The 18,655-nt window shown below is 41.6% G+C and overlaps 1 protein-coding gene across 2 annotated transcripts in view; it reads left to right on the top strand.

Moving 5' to 3' along the window:
- Positions 1 to 18,655, top strand: part of KIF16B (kinesin family member 16B) — a 283,672-nt gene that overhangs the window by 135,671 nt on the left and 129,346 nt on the right. For both annotated transcript variants that reach the window (XM_080813104.1, XM_080813105.1), the window contains exons 13-15: positions 3,751 to 3,870; positions 4,763 to 4,814; positions 6,415 to 6,552. In XM_080813104.1, coding sequence (XP_080669230.1) covers positions 3,751 to 3,870; positions 4,763 to 4,814; positions 6,415 to 6,552 — 310 coding nt within the window. The remainder of the gene's footprint in view (positions 1 to 3,750; positions 3,871 to 4,762; positions 4,815 to 6,414; positions 6,553 to 18,655) is intronic.

The raw sequence follows: 18,655 nt of genomic DNA, 5'->3' as shown, positions 1-18,655 counted from the left end.
AAGGAAAATACATATGGCTCTGGACTTATGAGAACAGTCACTGTCCTTTTCACATGGACCCAGAGGCCTGGAACATTCTTCGGCAGGCGGCTACCTACCATGCATGCAGTGCTGTCACAGTTAAGAGCCACCGGACCTTCCAGTGAGGACACGGTTTTATGAAATGGAACCGTGTGATTAAATTCTCCACTCTAACATATATCTTAAAAACAAAAACAAAAACAAAAAAAACCACATACTTTGCACTTCTGCTTGAATTCTACAGGCAGAGGAAAAGGACAAGTTCTCCCCAGACCTGAGAGGTAGGAGTAGAGGCTGGTTTATTTCCAGTACTTGTTTAGCTAAGATTTGTGAGGGCCTTGGTATAGTAAATCAGGATTACTGAAGTCTCCGACCTGGAAGCCTGAGATTCTGAGCCCTGGAACAGGAGCCCGGCTGATAAGAGGAGTAATTGAAGAACAATGACACGCTTCATTTCCTTTTCTTGAATCTAAGTTATGCATTGGTCATTTTTTCTGCATATCTATTTAATGGTTGTTAAATTGAATTGCTTTCTTTCAAGTGGTGATTTTTATTTTTTTAATTTTTTTGGCGTTCATTCTGTCACCCTCTTGCATGCTGCAGCTCTGTGGTGTGTGTTTGAGACACAAATGTCTGCAGAGATGAAGACCTGGAGGAACTTCTCTCTAGTGCCCGTCCGCTCAACCTCTTAGGAGCTCCCTTGTCTGCAAGGTTGTGAAGTTTTGAGTCCTTCACCTAGAAGATAGCATTGTTTTAATATTTAAATGACACAGAGTATATTGGTTCATTCTAGGAATGTAAGGCATACTTAATTGTGTCTCAGGCAGTTCTCATGTTGGGGATCTAGTGCTGTGCCCTGGTCACTGTGTCCATTACAGGGGTTGGGGTGGGGAGGAGATTTGCTAGGAGTGTCTCTACTTGGAGCCTGGTTAGTAGCTTGGAACTTGCTTCCCTGTTGGTCACCTCATACCTAAAATCCCAGAGCATAATGTGCTCTGGGATCTGACTCAGTCTGAACTCAGCATTGCCCAACCTCACGGCTGGAATTTTCACCTTCAGTCTTTGGAATTTATCTCAGACTTGTCTAGAAGCCTGATTTTATAGCTCTTTTGTCTTGGTACAGATAGAAGGGCCTGATGTTAAGACAAAGTCCCATGGTCCCTTGCCTGACCAGTGCTATTGACCCTCCTTCCTGCATTTCTCTGAACTTCAAGTATCTGCCCATCCTTTCATTCATTGACAAATACTGAGCAGTTTACTGTGTGTCAGACATGAAATTAGAGACCGGGTTACATTCTAATTTGGACAAAGTAATAAGCTTATATATAATGTCATATAGTGGCAATTGCTAAGGAGGGAAATGAATCAGGATAAAGGAGTTTATGATTACTATTTTGTATGGGTGATGGGGAAGGTGACTTTTGAGTTGAGGGCTGAGTTGTGTGTGTGTGTGTGTGTGTGTGTGTTTGGTCATTCTTCTCAACTAGTGCTGATTTTGTTCCCCAGGGTACATTTACCAGTATCTGGAGACTTTTTGGTTGTCACAACTTTGGGGAAGAGGTAGAGTGTTAGTGGTATCTAGAGGGTATGCCGTTTGGGGTGTACCAAATTGAACACAACCCGGGGGATTGTTCAAAGCAAAGAACTTTGTATTACTTGTTCTAAGTAAGAGACCTGGAGAGAGTACGCAAAGCACTGTCTCCCCATGGGGTTAGTACAGGAAGCTTTTATTCAGTGTATTAGGGGACAGAGGCAGAGAGCTTGCATTTAGTTCAGTTGTGCATGCCTGGCATGTCGGCATGCTAGTACATACATCTCATGTTCAACAGTTGTGGAAAACTCCACCCATAGGAGGAGATCCCAGCATTAGTGAGCTAAAGGTAACTTCAGGACAACTTGGGGGTTTCTATACAGCTCAAGAGGTCCTAGCTCCAATCTGACCCAAACTGGCATATGCAAAGGGCTATCAGGCAGGACACTCCTGGCAAGGGACTGTCAGGTCAAACACTTAGCTGGGCGTCTCCATGGCTGGAACTCTTGGTTCTGCAAACACAGTCCTTCCCTAATTTTGTCCTCTCTTTTCTTCTAGTAGCTTTCCGCCATCTTATTTGCGTAACTTCCCACTGCATCCTAGCTAACAGGTAGAGGCCAGAGATGCCGCTAAGCCTCCTGCAGTGCACAAGACATCCTTGCATAATATAGAATCATCTTGTCTAAAATGTCAGGAGTGCCAAGATCTGGAAACCCGGCTCTAGGGGAAGAGAAGGAAGAGACAGTGACAGAAGAAACAGCAGCCACAGAAGCAGAAGGAACGATGCCTAGAGCCCTGAGGGGCAGACAGGCTGGCAAGTTTGAGCAATAGCAGGGAGCTTCCTGACTCCTACCCAGGAGTGAGCAAGAGAGGGAGATGAGGAGGTCAGCAGGGGAGGAGGTCGTGTAGAGCTTTGTAGAGGCTTGTAAGGACTTGGGCTTTCATCTCTGTGAAACGGAAGGCCACAGAAAGGATTTGAGCAGAGGTGCAGCCTGCCCTCCCGTCCCTCTGGCTGCTGAGTAGAGCACGTGCCACAGGGGGGTGCCATTGGTGGTAGCCTCGATTATTGTGGGTTTCCTGGTGAAAGATGATGGTGGTTGGGGCTCAGGAGGAACGTGGTACAGGTGGTTCGATGTTGTCGGATTGGGGGCATATTCTGAAGGGAGAGTCAACACTAAGCATGTAGGAATTAGAGAAAGGGGCAAAGTGTAATCGTGGTTTTGGGTCTGAACAATTAGAAGGCAGGTTGGCATTCACTGAAATGGTATGGTGTGCCGATTTGGGAGGCTGGGGAAGTCAAGAGTTGGTTTTTCAATGTATTTGCTTTCCTCTGCCCCACAGAATACACTGAGGTAAGTGAGCGTATGTAGGCATGAGCGTGGGGTCAAGGGAGAGGACTGTCTAGAGGTTTAGATTTGAGTCATCGACATATGGATTACAGGTGAAGTCCAGAGAGAGGATGTGGTCATCAAGAGAGTGATGGTGGGTACTCTAGTCCCAAGAATGAAAGCCTGCATGGAGTGGGTTCCAGAGAGAGTGGGAGGGGAGGAATTGGAGAACCCACTAGCGTAGGAAAGTGTTTGGAGGTGATTTTTTCCAACGGGGCACAGAGGTAACTGGACATGCAGGGCCAAGGGGGTTGGTTGGAGTCAGGGTTGGTGGGGGTTGGTGGTAGGAGATCTGTAGCACCTTGGTATGTGGGTGGGAATGACCTGTTAGGTAGTAGAACTTGCTGCAGGAGACAGGGTAGGTACTTCTGTTACAGGGGTCACTAATGCACAGGAGAGAGTTGCTCTGGGGAACATTCACAGTTTGGCCATAGTGACTGGAGAGAAGAGTCAGCAAATCAGGAGACCTCTAGACATTAAATGAAATAAAGATTCTGAAGAGGCAGAACGATTACTTTGTAGTACGATCGTCCTAGGACCTTTCCTAAGGAAGGTAGGGTTTGAGCTTGGCTTTGAAGAGGTCGTACTCATCAGGCCATAAGTTTACTTCATTTTATGTTGAGTTTTTATAGATTTCAAGTTCACTTTACCTGCCATACGCAGAATTCCAACACGAAGGTTTTCCATTTTTCTTGCAGCTTTTTTGATGAGAAATAAAATAGTGCTCATTTTAACACTCAAAAGAATACCTAATAAGAAGTTCTCTTTCCTCTGAGTAACCTTTTCCTTTTCTTTCCCTCCTAATTTCAGGAACAGACTCTAGCCCTTAGGAAAGAAGGGATTGGAGTTGTTTTGGATTCTGAACTGCCCCATTTGATTGGCATTGATGATGACCTTCTGAGTACTGGAATCATCTTATATCACTTGAAGGTAGAAACTGCTTACGTGCGACATGCAATTTTGTGTTCAGTTTCCTCTTCAGACACTAGCAAGTTTTATTTAATACTCTAGGTGTGTGAACACAGCTATTACATTAGAGAATACATTACAAATCTTTGAGCCCTTTGGGAATTTTCATCAGTTCACTGGTGTTCCGTGGAATTAGAAGTTCCCATGTTTATGGAGTTCTAAAGCTAAATGAAGATCCATTCACTTTGCCTTCCACTTTGTAGAATCAGTGAGAGGGAGGTAAGGAACAAAAAGGGAGACAGACCAAGGAAGGAAATTTGCAACCACCTGGAACTGGGATTTGCTACATGTCATTTTCTGGTCCCTTGGTAATTATAAAGCATGTCTCCTGCCTACATTATTGGGCCTGGTCCCAAACAGACTATTTGTGTAAGAGAACAGAATTAACCATGTTAGTATCAGCGGTTACCTCTGTAACCTTGACTTAATATCCTTTCTCTGATCCGTGACTTAAAATGAGAACGGTATTACATTTGTGCTTTGTAGCCATGAAGGACTCCTGGCCCGTGGTGCAGGGGGGTGGTTGCCAGAAAGGATCAGGAATACCATCAGTGGGATTACCAGCATGGACAGATTATTGATACGTGCCAACCTATGATTTTGCCTTAAGCCTCAGGGTAGGAGCCAACCCATGACTGTGCCTTGAGCCTCAGGAGCTGTGTGGCCCTTTCCTGGACAGTGTGGGGTATAGCCACAGAGCCTCAGTGAACCCTCAATGCATTGGAGGCTGTGGCCTGCCCAGGACACTGCTCAACCTTTTGGTCACCAGCTTGCTTGGGTTTAAGTGAGAAGTAGAGAAACAGACCACTCCTCATGTTCCTCCTAATAAATTTTACTTGACTTTTCTTCCTAGGAAGGACAGACATATGTTGGTAGAGAAGATGCTTCAACAGAACAAGATATTGGTGAGAATCTTTATAATTCCCTCTTCTCAGTGATTTTTTAAAAAGCATTTAATGAAGAATTTTCTTTTGAATGACATTAAAGTCATTAGGAAAAAAAAAACAAACCTCTTTCTCAAATACAGTATTGATCAGAATGTGCATTTCTGTAATTTTGAACTCAATTCAAACAAGTGACACAGAACAATTAATTTAATGAATTAAGTAGAACTACACATCCCCACCATATATATTCTGTATTCTGTCACAACTTCAAAGAGTAATTTAAATTGTGGCGGGATAGTGATGGAAATATGCCAACAAACACAGATAAAAGGTATCAGATGCCTTCAGGGGAAGGATGTAGACACTTAGCTATATAATGGTGATGGGGAGTAGGAATACACACATGCACACATATGGAGGTGTGACTTTTGCTGAGGCACACAGATGACTCCTGATTCAACCCTGGAGCAGGGTGAGGTCTTGTTAGGCTTTGAAAGCATAACTTAGGGACCACTGCAGTGGTGGTGGGTGGGGTGTGTGTGTGTGTGTGTGAGAAGGTGGGCATTGGCAGGGGAAGAATTCTGTCCTCTCAGCTGTTTCTAGAATTGCTGGCATTCGACTTGCTCTCCTGCCAAGTGTAAGCTATTCATCAAGCCAAAGCTAGCATAGTTCTACATGCTGTACTGTTTGCTGCAAAACCAGGTCCCAGAAGTCCTCGGCTTCAGCTGTTCTTGAGTAGAACTAGGTGTCAAGCCTCTTCTTCTGATCGTTAAGTCGTGCGTTTGACCTTTGGGGTTGCTGTAAACGATGATGAGTGGTAGGAAAACATGTTTTCTGTGCACAGAAAAGTTCAGTAGTACAGCTCTGTGGGGAGCAGTGGGAGCTACTGGATTTGTGCTTCTGAGAAGCTGGCCAAGAGCTGTGCCTAAAATTGTGTAGGTTTATTTGAACAGGCATTCATATCCGTGTCTGGTTACTCAGCAAGCAAGAATAACTCAGGATAGTCCTACTAGATTAGGTACACGTTAGCAGCCTCGTGCTCTGAGAGGTCATTGGAGGTCACGTGCTCTCAGATTTGGCACAGGCTGTGGCAGTGTGCATCCCAGCACAGCTTGGAGGCTTCCTTGGGCCTGCCAAGATCCATGCCAGGCCAAGGTCACCTTTGGTTTCTTCTCCTGGAGTGCAGTGTCTGTAAGTGTGCAAGTTATAACAAGTCCTTGACCCACGGGGCTCTTTTGTTGTTTGTCTTACTGTGGCCTTTGGGTGGCTGGTGGGGGAAATTTATTCAACATCTGAGTGACACAGTGATTTTCAAGAAGACAAATTACTCAACTATTTTCTCTCTGAAGATGAGATAAATTAGCATGTGAGAACTTACTTCCTTACACAGGTGATGTCCAGACCCTTTGAGGTAACCTTCAGAGGATACCTTCAGTTCTGTCAGTTGATGCCATGAACTCTTGAAATTCACTTTTCTCACCGAACATAAATGTTCACTTCACAATATTTACATGGAAGGGGAAGAGTATTCAATTATGGAGAAATACATAAAGTTTGGGAATCATTGCACTAGATCACAAAGAAAACATCCTCTTTCTTTTATGTCTTTCCAACTTAGTTCTTCATGGCCTCGACTTGGAGAGTGAGCACTGCGTCTTTGAAAATGTTGGGGGAACGGTGACTCTGATACCCCTGAGCGGGTCTCAGTGCTCCGTGAATGGTGTTCAGATCATGGAGGCCACACATCTAAATCAAGGTATCTGGGTTTTTGGTTTTCAGAGTTCTGTGCATATGTCATTGCTCCAGAACGAGTTGGCTACGTAATGGGGGCACTTGTGCATCTTGGAATTTAATTGCTGATCAGTTATAAAAAAGATGAAGACCATTCGCTTCATTATGCTGTTTTCTGTTTTGCTGGGGGACTTCTTTCTAATTCCAGTTGTCTTGTTGAATTAAACATGTATGTAGTTAAAAGTTACCACTGTTACAGAAATATGACTTGAAAGGATTTTTTTTAAGTTAAAAAAGCACCTTTAAATGTGAAAACCTTAACACTGTGCCTGATGTTAATAACTTTATTTATTACCCTATTTATATTCTTTTGTGAATAGCTGTAATTATAACATACATACAGGATCTGGTATCGTGTCTTTTTTTGTTCTTTTGAAATTAATTTCAGTTTTATAGAAAATCTGCAGGTGTGGTACAAGGAACTTTTTAATTTCAAAAGCATTTGTAAGTAGATTGCTAACACTGTGCCCTGCCACCCCTGAATACTTCTGTGTTCATGTCCCTTAAACAATAGCATTCTCCTTTGTAATTACAATATAAGCATCCAAATTAAGAAACTAACCCCGGTATATTCCTGCTATCTGATTCTCAGACACCCTTTGAATTGTCGTCCTTTGTCCAGCAATGTCCGGTGTGGGTCCAGGATTCAGTCTGGCATCATATGTTGTATTTGATTGCTACACCCTTCTTGTCTCTTTCAGTCTGGAAGAGTCCCTTTGCTTTTCTCTGACTTTTAGGACTTTGGCAGGTCAAATATGTTGTAGAATGTCCCTCTGCATAAACGTAGCATCTGTCCAATGCTTCCTCAAGGAAGCACACTTAATACTGTGCATTCTTGACAGGAACATCAGAGAAGTGATGCCCTGTTTTTCTCACATCATTACTGAGTAGTTACTAACTTTGGTCATTTGATTGAAATGGAGCTTGCCAGTCTTCTTCACTGTGAAGCTCTCCTTTAGGACCTCCTTTTTATTAATAAAGATATTGGGAAGGATATTGACATCATAAACATTCCATTCTTTATCATACTTTCACCCACTGGTTTTAGAATCCACTGATTTTGAGGGTTGTTGGTGTCTGGTTTAATTATTATTCAGATGGTTGCCAATCGGTAATTTTTCTTCCTTCTACATTTATTAGTTGGATTTTTACTGTAAGAAAGAGCTTTCTCTTCTTGCCATTTATTTATTTAAATCAACAGGGTCACGTGGCTTGCTATATTGCTTGGTAGGTTTTGGTCTAGTTCCATCATTATTTATTTTGATATCCAAATTGTCTCAAATCTGGTGAATGGGAGTCCCTCCAAGCTCATTTCTGTGTCCCTGTGGCTTGTCCGGATCATCTGTGAGCCCTTCCTGACTTTCTGACACAGTAGGATATTCCAGGCTTATCTTCATGCTTTCCTGGAATCAGCCAGTTTTCCAAGGAGCCTTGGTTCATTTCAGTGGAGAGTGGGATTTAGAAACTAAGATCTAGGCACTTGGTGTACTCCTGGCTGTTGTAGTGTTCCTGTTCCTAGGTCCTGTTGGCCAACAGACTTAGGGAAAGTTTGGGTCTCTGTGTGTATGTATAACACATACAACTACATTTATGTCTGTATCTGTTTCAGTACTTCAGTACCTATGTTGCTGACCAGGAGTTCATACCAGTACCTCTAATTCCAACCCAATGCATTCTTTCTAGGTTTTTTCCTTTTTCCTATTTGTAGCTCTCTTTTCTGCTAGTGATGAACCTGACTTCCATTATGTAACCAGTATTCTGTCACTTCTGTCCCCTCCTCATTCAGGGACCCTCTTCTTTCTGCTCAGGCTGTGATATCCCATTCTGGGCCAATAGTGTCCGCACTCTTTCCTCCCATTCCCTTGCTTATGCCTGCTTTGCTCAACCCTGCCTAATGGCTTTTATACTGAATCACGTAAGAAGGAAGGAAAGAAAGAAGTTGACATATCTTGAGCCCTTTCTTGGTATATTGTACATAATCTCTATAATAACAGTTTTTCATGGTTATATACCATAATGTATCTGCTGTGACATAGAAATTGGACAGATGGAGGAAACTAGACAGATGCAAAGCATATAGTTTATTGGTGCTAACAAAGTCATGGGCAGAATTAGTTGCAAGGAGTTATCTCAGAAATAAAGGGCATGTAACTTGGACCAGGATGATCACTTTTTTAGGAGGAGTATAGAATCCATTGAAGACATTCTAAAAAAAACCAAAAACACCACCCATGCACCCACCACCGACTCATCCACCCATCCACTTATCTCCACCTGTTCTTGTACTCTTAGTATGTTTTAGTCTTAGGGTAAGTTGAACTTGGGAAACATTTAAGTGCCCTGGAGCTGGCCAGAAATGTCAGAGTTCAGCAGTACTGGGTGAGTAGCCCAAACCAGGGACACAGTGAGTGCCCAATGACGGTTACCAAAGCATTTTTTTCCTGCATTTTTGCAACCCGGACAAGGACTCTGTCAGTATGGGATGGAGTAGCTGGTTCTTGCCAGACAGCAGAGTAATAGTCATGGTAAGAGCCCAGAAAGTGACCATAATTGAGTGGTAGACAGGAGGTCAGTATGTAGGACTTTTCAGTGGTCATCTCTGCTTGTGAACACACAGACCAGACCACCTGTTTGTTCCCTCTTAGGACCTCAGGTGGAGGTCCTGCTGCTGTTCTCTAGGCAGCAGGGGAGGTGAGAGACGTGTCCCCTTGTCCAGTAAAGATCTCTGTACAGTCAGGGAAGGTTGACCTTATTATGATCACTCTGTGTTGTTACGAGGGGCTTGTATTGGTTTTCAATATCATTGTTAAGGTATGGGTAGAACTTTGGAATTCATTTTGAAAGAGTTAATTGTTTACTCCATCTGGGGTTGACCTAATTTAGTTTTTTTCCATATTGGTGTATCATTTATTAGAACTTTACCCTATCCTATGTTGACCTCTCTTTTCAAGAAACTTACTTTATCAGAAATGAACACTGAAACATAGCCTCATGTCTATTTCTTGGCTTTCCACTTTGTTCCAGTGCTCTGTTTTTCTGCTTTTGTACCAGTATCACACAATTTTAATGCTTGTTGTATTATAATATGCTTTTATTTATATTCTTATCTGTGTGTTTTTTTGCTATCCGTGCCTATTATTTTTTTCCAAAGAAATTTTTAGAATCTTTTTATTTTTGTGCTAAAATATCTTTTCAGAAGTTGGGTTTTAATTTCATGTGATTTGTTCACATTATAACAAATACATTTCCATCTTGGGATTTCTGTTTATTCGATACATCTCTTCTTTTATTTGAATTTTCATCAATTTCTTCCAGTGAAACTTCGGAAGTTTTTAATATGTGTTCTTATTGAACTGTGTTTATTCACATATACAAAGTTCTCCACATAGCTGTATACTTTAACTGGTCAAAAATGGGGAGAAAAAAATCTTTTCATTCTGTAATAATCTATTTTGGGAATAGTATTGAAGATTTTTTGAGAGCCTTTAGGGATATCAATTTAAAACCATACAGGGAAAGTGAGGCTCAGCCTATTCAGAGACCTCACTCTAGGACTTCTGTGTCTTGGGCATTGTTCCCCCAGATACCTCAAGTGCAGCCTGGGGTGTCTGAGGAGCCCCACACAGGAAGGGACAGAGAATGGATTATCGTTGGGATTATAATTGGGGGCATTGATTAGCTAAGCCGTGCGTGAATCCCAGATAGCCTACAAAGGTCAGTGCTCTGCTGGGTCCACCTAGCTCTGTTGCCTGGCCCTCCACCTGTTTCCTCCTGTGCTTTCCCTGCTCTACCCTCGACAGTGGAGCTTCTGGAGCTCACACCATCCACAGTCCTGGCCGCTGAGAAGGCTGAGGGGATGATTGTGTCCACCACTTCTGCCATTCATGGGTTAAATAGTCTCCTCTGGATCCGCCTGGAAGCTAACTTTTATGTGTAATGGTGTTTCTGGAGAAAATCAGTCTTAAGTTCCAAACAACACACTGAAAAAAGAACTTTTAGAGCCCTTACTGTTTAACAGGGGAACTGCCTAGAACTTACATATTTAATATTGGGATTATCTTCTCTACACTTTGTCCCCTACCCCCCACAAAAGAAAAGATTATTAGCTTGTTTATTTAGTTCAGAGAATTTGTGTATTATTCCATTTTCATCTGCTTGTGTAGCTATGATTTTGTCTCTAATTCTCTTGTGGATTGAAGCACAGTAGGTAAATGATAAATGTTATCTCCTGTATGGTATTTTTATCAAGTGTTTTTTTATCTTAATTTTTTATCTTAACTGAAAGTCCATTTAAAAAGTATGCTTGTTTAGGTTAGTGATGACTGAAATGAAATTTTTGAGTTGTCCTAAGAAAGTAGTAGTGCTAATTGACATTTAAGGTTAATGGTCAAAATTTTCTTTTCCTTGGGCTATCTTAATTGCTTTATTACCATGGTGCCATGATTTTGGCTTGAGTTCCTCTGGTGTTCTGCTGTGCTACAGACATAAAAATGCTATGTTCCAAAGTCTTAAAGCACCTATGCACTGTATAAAAATGTCATTAACAAGTCTTAGGGTAGTGAAATGCAAGATGACTTTGTGTTTCAAGGAATTACATGAAAAACATTTTTTTTAAAATGCACATACTTTAAGATTAGAAGATTTCAGCAAGTAAAGAACATGTCTAATCCTTCAAAAATTAGGGGTTAGACTTCTCCACTTAACATTTCTTTAGACAGAGAGAAACGGTGTGTGTGCACACCTGAGGGGGTAGGGGAGAGAGGGAGATGGGGAGAATCTTAAGCAGACTCCCTGCTGAGCACAGAGCCTAACGCAGGGTTCAGTCTCACAACCCTGAAATCAAAACATGAGTCAAAATCAAGGTTTGGATGCTTAACTGGCTAAGCACCCAGGGGCCCCAACAATTCTTAATTTTTGAGGATTATTAAAATGAGAACTGGAACATGTTTTAAAAACACAAAGTATACACTGTATTGATTTTGGTTATGAAAATATTTAATAAAAATGAAAAGAGGTGAATGGCACTAACACATGCCTACTTTGGAATGGTGTTAACTTCTGGAGAAGAAGGGGGAGTTTTTGATCAGGCAGACTGCAAAAGAATTTTCAGCTATAGTTATAAGATTTTTTTTTTTTAATTTTTAGAGTAATAACGTATGGACAGGTGAGGGGGATGTAGAGGGGAGGAGAGAGAGAGAGAGAGAGAGAGACATACAGACAGACAGTCTTTTTTTTTTTAAGATTTTATTTATTTATTCAACAGAGAGAGATCACAAGTAGGCAGAGAGGCAGGCAGAGAGAGAGAGAGAGGAGGAAGCAGGCTCCCTGCTCAGCAGAGAGCCTGATGCGGGACTCGATCCCAGGACCCTGAGATCACAACCTGACCCGAAGGCCCAGGCTTAACCCACTGAGCCACCCAGGCGCCCCAGATAGACAGTCTTAAGCAGGCTCCATGGTCAGTAAGTAAAGGACATGTCTAATCCTCTGCTCAGTGCAGAGCCTGATGTGGGTCTTGATCCCGCAACCCTGAGATCATGACCGGAGGTGAAATTAAGAGTTGGATGCTTAAATGACAGATTAATCAAATGTAAGATTTGATTTTTTAACATAAAAAGCAAGACCACTGTGAAAAAGAGAAGAATATGGACTTCATTAAAATATAGTAATAATTGGGAAACAGAATTAAGCATGGCAGTATATTCATACTCCAAAAATGACCTTGGCTTTTGCCCATGAAGGAGTTTAAGGAAAAGTATCAAGAACAGAGAATCCAGATGGATGTTAACCCAAATCACACTGATCTGACTGTAGTAACTCTGCATTTGACTGGATTCTGGGTTTACCCTGTGCTACCAATAGCTTCCTGTCTTTTCCCTACCAGTTTCCAGTAATTGCTAATATTTGGTATTTAAACATCCCTTTTCATTAGCAAATTACTTTGTTTGGAAATGTGTTAGTTATGCTGTCCCATTAAAAAGCACAGGTAGTAATTACCACTTATCTAGATCGCTTAAGATACTTGTGAATGTCAGTTAATAGGAGATTTACCTACATTTAGGAGATTTTCACCATCACAGGGAAATTTTTTTTACCTGCATCTGTGAACAGCCTTACTTCTTTCAGATTGCATAAATAGTACTTCCCCTGCCTTAAATTACAGGAGTGTTTCCATATGATAACATCAGTAAAATAAAAAAGCCGTTGCCAGTACTGTGAGAATGAACTGTAATGACATATATAACATATGTTGCTGAAAGCCTGGTGTATGAAGCTTCTCTCCTCCTATTCTCTGAGTTCTTCCAGAAACCGTGCGTGGCAGTTGTAGCATTGTGTCTGCCCGTGCTCTTCAGTTGCCATGTTCTCTGGAGCTTGGCTTCCCTTACTCCCACGGTGCCATAGAATGATTGCACTGAATGATTTCATAGAATAATCCCATAGTGTGATTTGGTAGAAAGAGAGGCAATTGCTAGAGAAGAAAGCATGATTTTGACCAAGGTGTTTAAGGCCATAGGTCTTGAGCTGTTCTTGGTAAAGTTTTAGACCTTAGATTTTTCTTCTTCATCGTTTTCTTTCCCTCCACTCCCCATATGCTTAATATGAAATGGTGCAAAAATCAAGTGAGTTACAATTCAAAAAGTAGTTGAGCATTTTTTGTGCAATTCTAGGACCTATTCTCTCATGTTAATTATTCTTATTTTTGTCTTTTTCCTGTAAAATGTTATTTTACAGCTGGTAGTTGTTAAACGAGGTAATCAGTTTTCCCATTCATATCAGTGGACTCCCTTGGTCGTCTTGCGGGTTTGTCAGAGCTGTTGAATGTTCATCTTTCCTTTTACACATGCTGCAGAAACTGCATCTGGGGACTTTACACCTAGGTGCATCTGAATGTGTTATGCTTCAGTGCCAAAATGTATTTGCATCTATTCAAGCACTCAGAAAGAGGGAACAGGTGACTGTCTGGGGAGTGGAGCTGAGGAGGCTTTGATAAAATTTTCATTTGCTTTAGGGCTGCTGTGAGTTGTTCAGTGGCAAATTAAAAAAAAGAATTTTAGTGGAACTAGCAAGGGAAATGGATCTTCCAGCAGTTTAGCCAAGGTATGTAATGAACAAAAGAGTCCTTTTGAACACTACAGGCAGCTGGCAGGTATCGGTGGCTGGCCTCCCATTGAACTCACCTCTACTTGCTCATAAGCCCTCAAGATCATTAGATTTTTCCCTCACTTCAGTTTTTCACGAGTTGTATGGGTGATGCGTTGAACATTTAATGTGAGACCTGCTCACCCAAACCGATCACACTGAAGGTGGTTTTTTGGTGCCCAGATGTTGGTGTACACAACATCCAAATGTCAGTCTCTTTAAACTCTTCTTCTCTTATTTGCTTCATCTTCTCTTGTTAGAGTCATCACATCTGTTTTTCATAATCTCTCTGTTCCTTTTTAGATGTTAAAACTTTCAACTTCACATCCCATATGGAGGCTTGACACTGTGCCTTAGCATGAGTTTCCTTGACGTTTACCCATTTTGGATCTTGATCTTTGGATTTTCTTGAATCTGTAGGTTCATGTCTTTCTCCAGATTTGGGGATTTTTCAACTATTCTTTGTTTAAATATTTTGTTCTGCTCTGTATTCTTCCTTCTCTTGTTCTGGGGCTCCAGTTATATGACTGTTAAGTATTTCAGTATTGTTTGCACAGGTCCCTGAGGCTTTCTTTACTTATTTTTACCCTTTGGTAAACTTTTTTATTTTTGCTTGTCAGATTAGGTCACTTCATTTGGTCTGTCTTCAAGTTTATGGACTCTTTCTCCGTCCTCTCCACCCTTCTACTGAGCCCATCCAATTTTGCTTGTTCTATTTTTTAGTTGTAATAATCGATTGTTCTTTATATCCTTTATTTCTTGGTTATAACATTTTACCTTTCAAGATTATTCTGCGTTTGAATATTTTTATAATAGCTGATTTAAAATCTTTATCAAACGCGTCCAACATCTTTGTGATCTCCACATAACATCTCTTGATTGTTTTTTGCCATGCACATCGAGATTTTCCCAGTTCTTCGTATGCTGAGTATACTAGATTGCATCCTGGACATTTCTGATTATTTTGTTATGAGACTCTGAGTCCTGTTGAAAGCCTCTGGGAAACATTGATTTTGCTTTGTTTTGTTTTAGCAGACAGTGGACCTGGTTCAATTCAGACTGTAAATTAGAATTAACCTCCGTGGGCTGTCGTTCTAGCTTCAGTGCCAGTTTAGTTTTCAAAGGCTTTATGGTGCTATGCTGGTCTGTCCCGTGTGTGCGCTACCCAAGAGTCAGTCTGGGACCCGAGCAGTGGTCTGTATCTTAGGTCAGTTCTTGAAGTCTTTGTGTGCTGAGGGTCAAATCTGAGTGGCTCAATTCATAAACAGTTCTGTGAGGTTGATTTCCTCAACTTCTCCTTCTGTGTCAACGCTGAAGAGTCTTTCCTTTTCTGTCATCTGGCTAGAAATCGACCTGTCTAGTCCTCTTTCATGTTTCATGTTCTTCCTGCTCTTGTGCCCAAGTGTGGGACCAGGAAGTGAGAGGGCAGAGAGAGGAAGAAGCCCCACCCTCTAATTGGAGAGAGATTTTCCCCTTCCTTGTAAGTTTAGGCATCTCCCCCCACCCCCTGGCCTCTGCTCACTGTGTTGCTGTCAGGGAACCCTCTCGCTCCTCCTCCAACCTTCACTAGAAGGCATCTCCTGGAGTTCTCATTTGTGCTGATGTCAGCTTTTCAATTTCCTCCCAGCTAAGCTGGGGAACACCGAAGGGGGCAAATGGTAAATACCCCTTGCCCCCACCAGTGCTTCAGATCCCTGTCTTCTTCAGCCTGCTGGCTACTCAGGGCACTCAACCAGCTGCAGCCTGCATTCTCTCCACACTATAGTGGCTTCCAGTGGGAGAGACAGGGCCGGGAGTGCTTATTCCATCTGGTGCAGAAATGAAACCCCTCTGCTGAGGTGCTGTAGACTGCCAAAAAAAAGGAGAAACTTACACAAAGCTGAATTCTGAAGTGAATGAGGTATCTGTCATAATGGCCTGTGGTGAAGAAGTGACATGCATGTGACATAGACATGCTTGACCAAAGTGCATAGTGAAGAAATGTCTGAAGCCTGGAAGGTAGGTGAGGTGGACAGGGGCAGTGGGGGCCAGGGCTGCTGAGTCATTCATAGCGGGTATGTAGTAGGGCCTGGGAACCACAGACTGGACACTGTGCGGTGGGTGCACAATGTGGTTGCTGAAGTGAAGGACAGTACAGTGTGTATGTAGCCCAAGGGAGCTTGGAGATGGGCAGTAACAAAAAGGGACAAATGGAGCTAAGAGACCGATATTGTTTGGAGAGAAGGGAAACGTTTTGGAAGAACTGTTTTGGAAGGAACAATAAAATATTGACAGCTTAGAGTGTGTAGGAGGCTAGAACTGAATAGTTGAGCTTGTTACTAACAGAATAAGTGGAGTTGTTGGTAACAAAGAATATGAAACAAAGTAAAGTTACTAATAGCTTGACCAGTTAGTATAATGCCTTCCATTCAGTACCTTAGAATTTGTCATCTTATGGTCTACTGTCTGGAATCACCCTCTACTTACTTCATATACTTTCTGCATTTTCCTTCAGAAGGATGAGACTTGTTCCATATACTCTTTTTGTATTTCCCCTGAGGCTTTCAGAAGAAAAAAATTCCGTTCCCGTGTACCCCACCCCCGCCCCCACACACATCTAAACATTTACTGGGGGATGGGACTAGAGCATCTTAGAATTTTACACAGCTCCAGGTTCAACACGTGCACACAGTTGGGCAAATAATTCTTGATGGATTATTTGGCTGGAAACCTCAATAACAAAGACTGAAAATCGATTTACTTTCTTTTCCAGAGTCTCACAATCCAGGTTTGCAATTTTTACTTTACCAAGAGTAAACAACAGTTTAAGTGATTTATCTAAAACAGGAAATTGTAAATCCATATTTGAATTACAAATGCTGAAAGGGAGGGGACCGGGCCAATGTGGCTTTTTGGGAAGGTATCATGTGTATTTATATCCTTCACAAACACCAGCAGAGGACCTGAGGGTGTGCTTTGACACTGATGCCCGCTACCCTTGATGCTAAGTGCCTGTCACTCTTCCAAGCCAGCTGTGAACCCCAAGCCATGTGTCCTGTTTGAATTCATTAGTATTCATATGAAATTTTCTTACCACAAGTACCATGTCAGATCTTAATCTTCCCCATCTCTCTGCCCAAAGCCATTTTGAGTTAGAGAAGAATTACTGTACGTCAGGTGTCTGAAATAATAACACCAATGTCATAAGAGTCCAAGGCCTTCGAGCATATTAAGTAATGTGTTCTCAAGGTCTGGCATGTATTAGTGGAAATTAGTCCTTCTCTTTATCAGGTCCCCCAATGGTGCCATCATCATAGCTTATTTTAATACAAATATTTTGCAGATGTTTTAAATCCAAAGGAATATTATCCCATATAAGCACATTTTAAGAACTTCACCCATCCTGGGCGCCTGGGTGGCTCAGTGGGTTAAAGCCTCTGCCTTCAGCTCAGGTCATGATCCCAGGGTCCTGGGATCGAGCCCCACATCAGGCTCTCTGCTCCGTGGGGAGCCTGCTTCCTCCTCTCTCTCTCTCTCTGCCTGCCTCTCTGCCTACTTGTGATCTCTGTCTGTCAAATAAATAAATAAAATCTTAAAAAAAAAAAAAAGATTAAAAAAAAAAAAAAAGAACTTCACCCATCCTGCTTTACTCCGACCTACATCTCAGTACCATTCTAGAAAATTATGTTCCCAGGCAGAGCTTCGCTTTTCTGGTGATTATACCCAAAATGAAAACCTCTCTTACCAGGCATGCTTTAATAGTGTGTTATAGCCTGTCTGTGTGTATGGCGGAGTGGGGTCGGGGCTTTCTAAAGTGATTAAATTCAGAATTTGGAGCTTAAAGCAGAATGTCACAAGGCCCCGTATTTTCCAGCCTCTAAACTCATATCACATTGGATCATTCACTTTTGGGAATACAGTTTTCTTATAGGTTTCCGTTAATTATAACCAGGAATTAATTAATTTGTACACTGTCACCTCAGAAATATTCATATGACAGCATTTAATAGGAAAAAAAAGAGTTGATTTACTTGTGCAGTTAGCAGAATTAGAAAATCTCACATAAAATTTGAGGAGGGTAATTAACAGTGACATTAATGATTTTTGTCACTATACTCCTTGGAAATCCCTAGAAATGTTTACATGTTTAGTTTCATTTTCAGTGTACTGAAATACTGAAGCAGAAAATCTCCTATGAAATCAGCGTTCAGTGGTTTCATTCACGGAGATTTAAGTGACTTTTTTGAGGGGGTGGGTTGTTAACAAGTGCCTCTGTGTCCCCTTTTACAATGTCATTTCCTTTCCATTTCCTTTAAAGACCACCTGGAATTTGTCTACCTTGTGGTATTTAACGGGCTCTGAAGTAATCTCAGAGAAGCTGTCATATATTTCAAGGAGGCTTAGATATGCTCCGAAAATTACAAACTAAATGCATCAGAAAAGTCCATCTGCTGTGATTAATCATGTTAACCTCAGATCAAGGAATAGTTCATAGTTAAAGAGAGTTTAAGATCTGGAAGAAGCCTTAGAAAGTATCCAGTTTGATGACTAGAAAAGGAACTGAATTCTGGAGAGGTTAAGATTAGCTTGCCCTTGGCCACATCAAAAGTTTGGGGCAAGGCACACGCTCTGGGTCTCATCCTTACACACAAGTGTTAGGTAGCTATGTATACTTACGTATGTTCATGTGTGTATATATGTTTTATATATATTTGTATTTTATATGTACATTTATGTTTTATATGTATTTGAGAGTAAGTAGGTCTGTAGGTAAGTTGGTAGACCGAGAGATTGATATATGTCCCAGGTTTTTCTTCTAGAGCTTCATATTTCCACCTGCCAAAAGCATCTCAGATTTATTATGTGTAAAACCAAGCTCGCGATTTCTTTCCCACCCCAATGTCAGTCCTTTTCCAGTGTTCTCAATCTGTGTGAACAGTTCCCTGTCCAAC

This window comes from Martes martes (assembly GCF_963455335.1).
Source record: "Martes martes genome assembly, chromosome: 9".
NCBI lineage: Eukaryota > Metazoa > Chordata > Mammalia > Carnivora > Mustelidae > Martes > Martes martes.
This window is presented reverse-complemented; position numbering and strand designations above follow the sequence as displayed.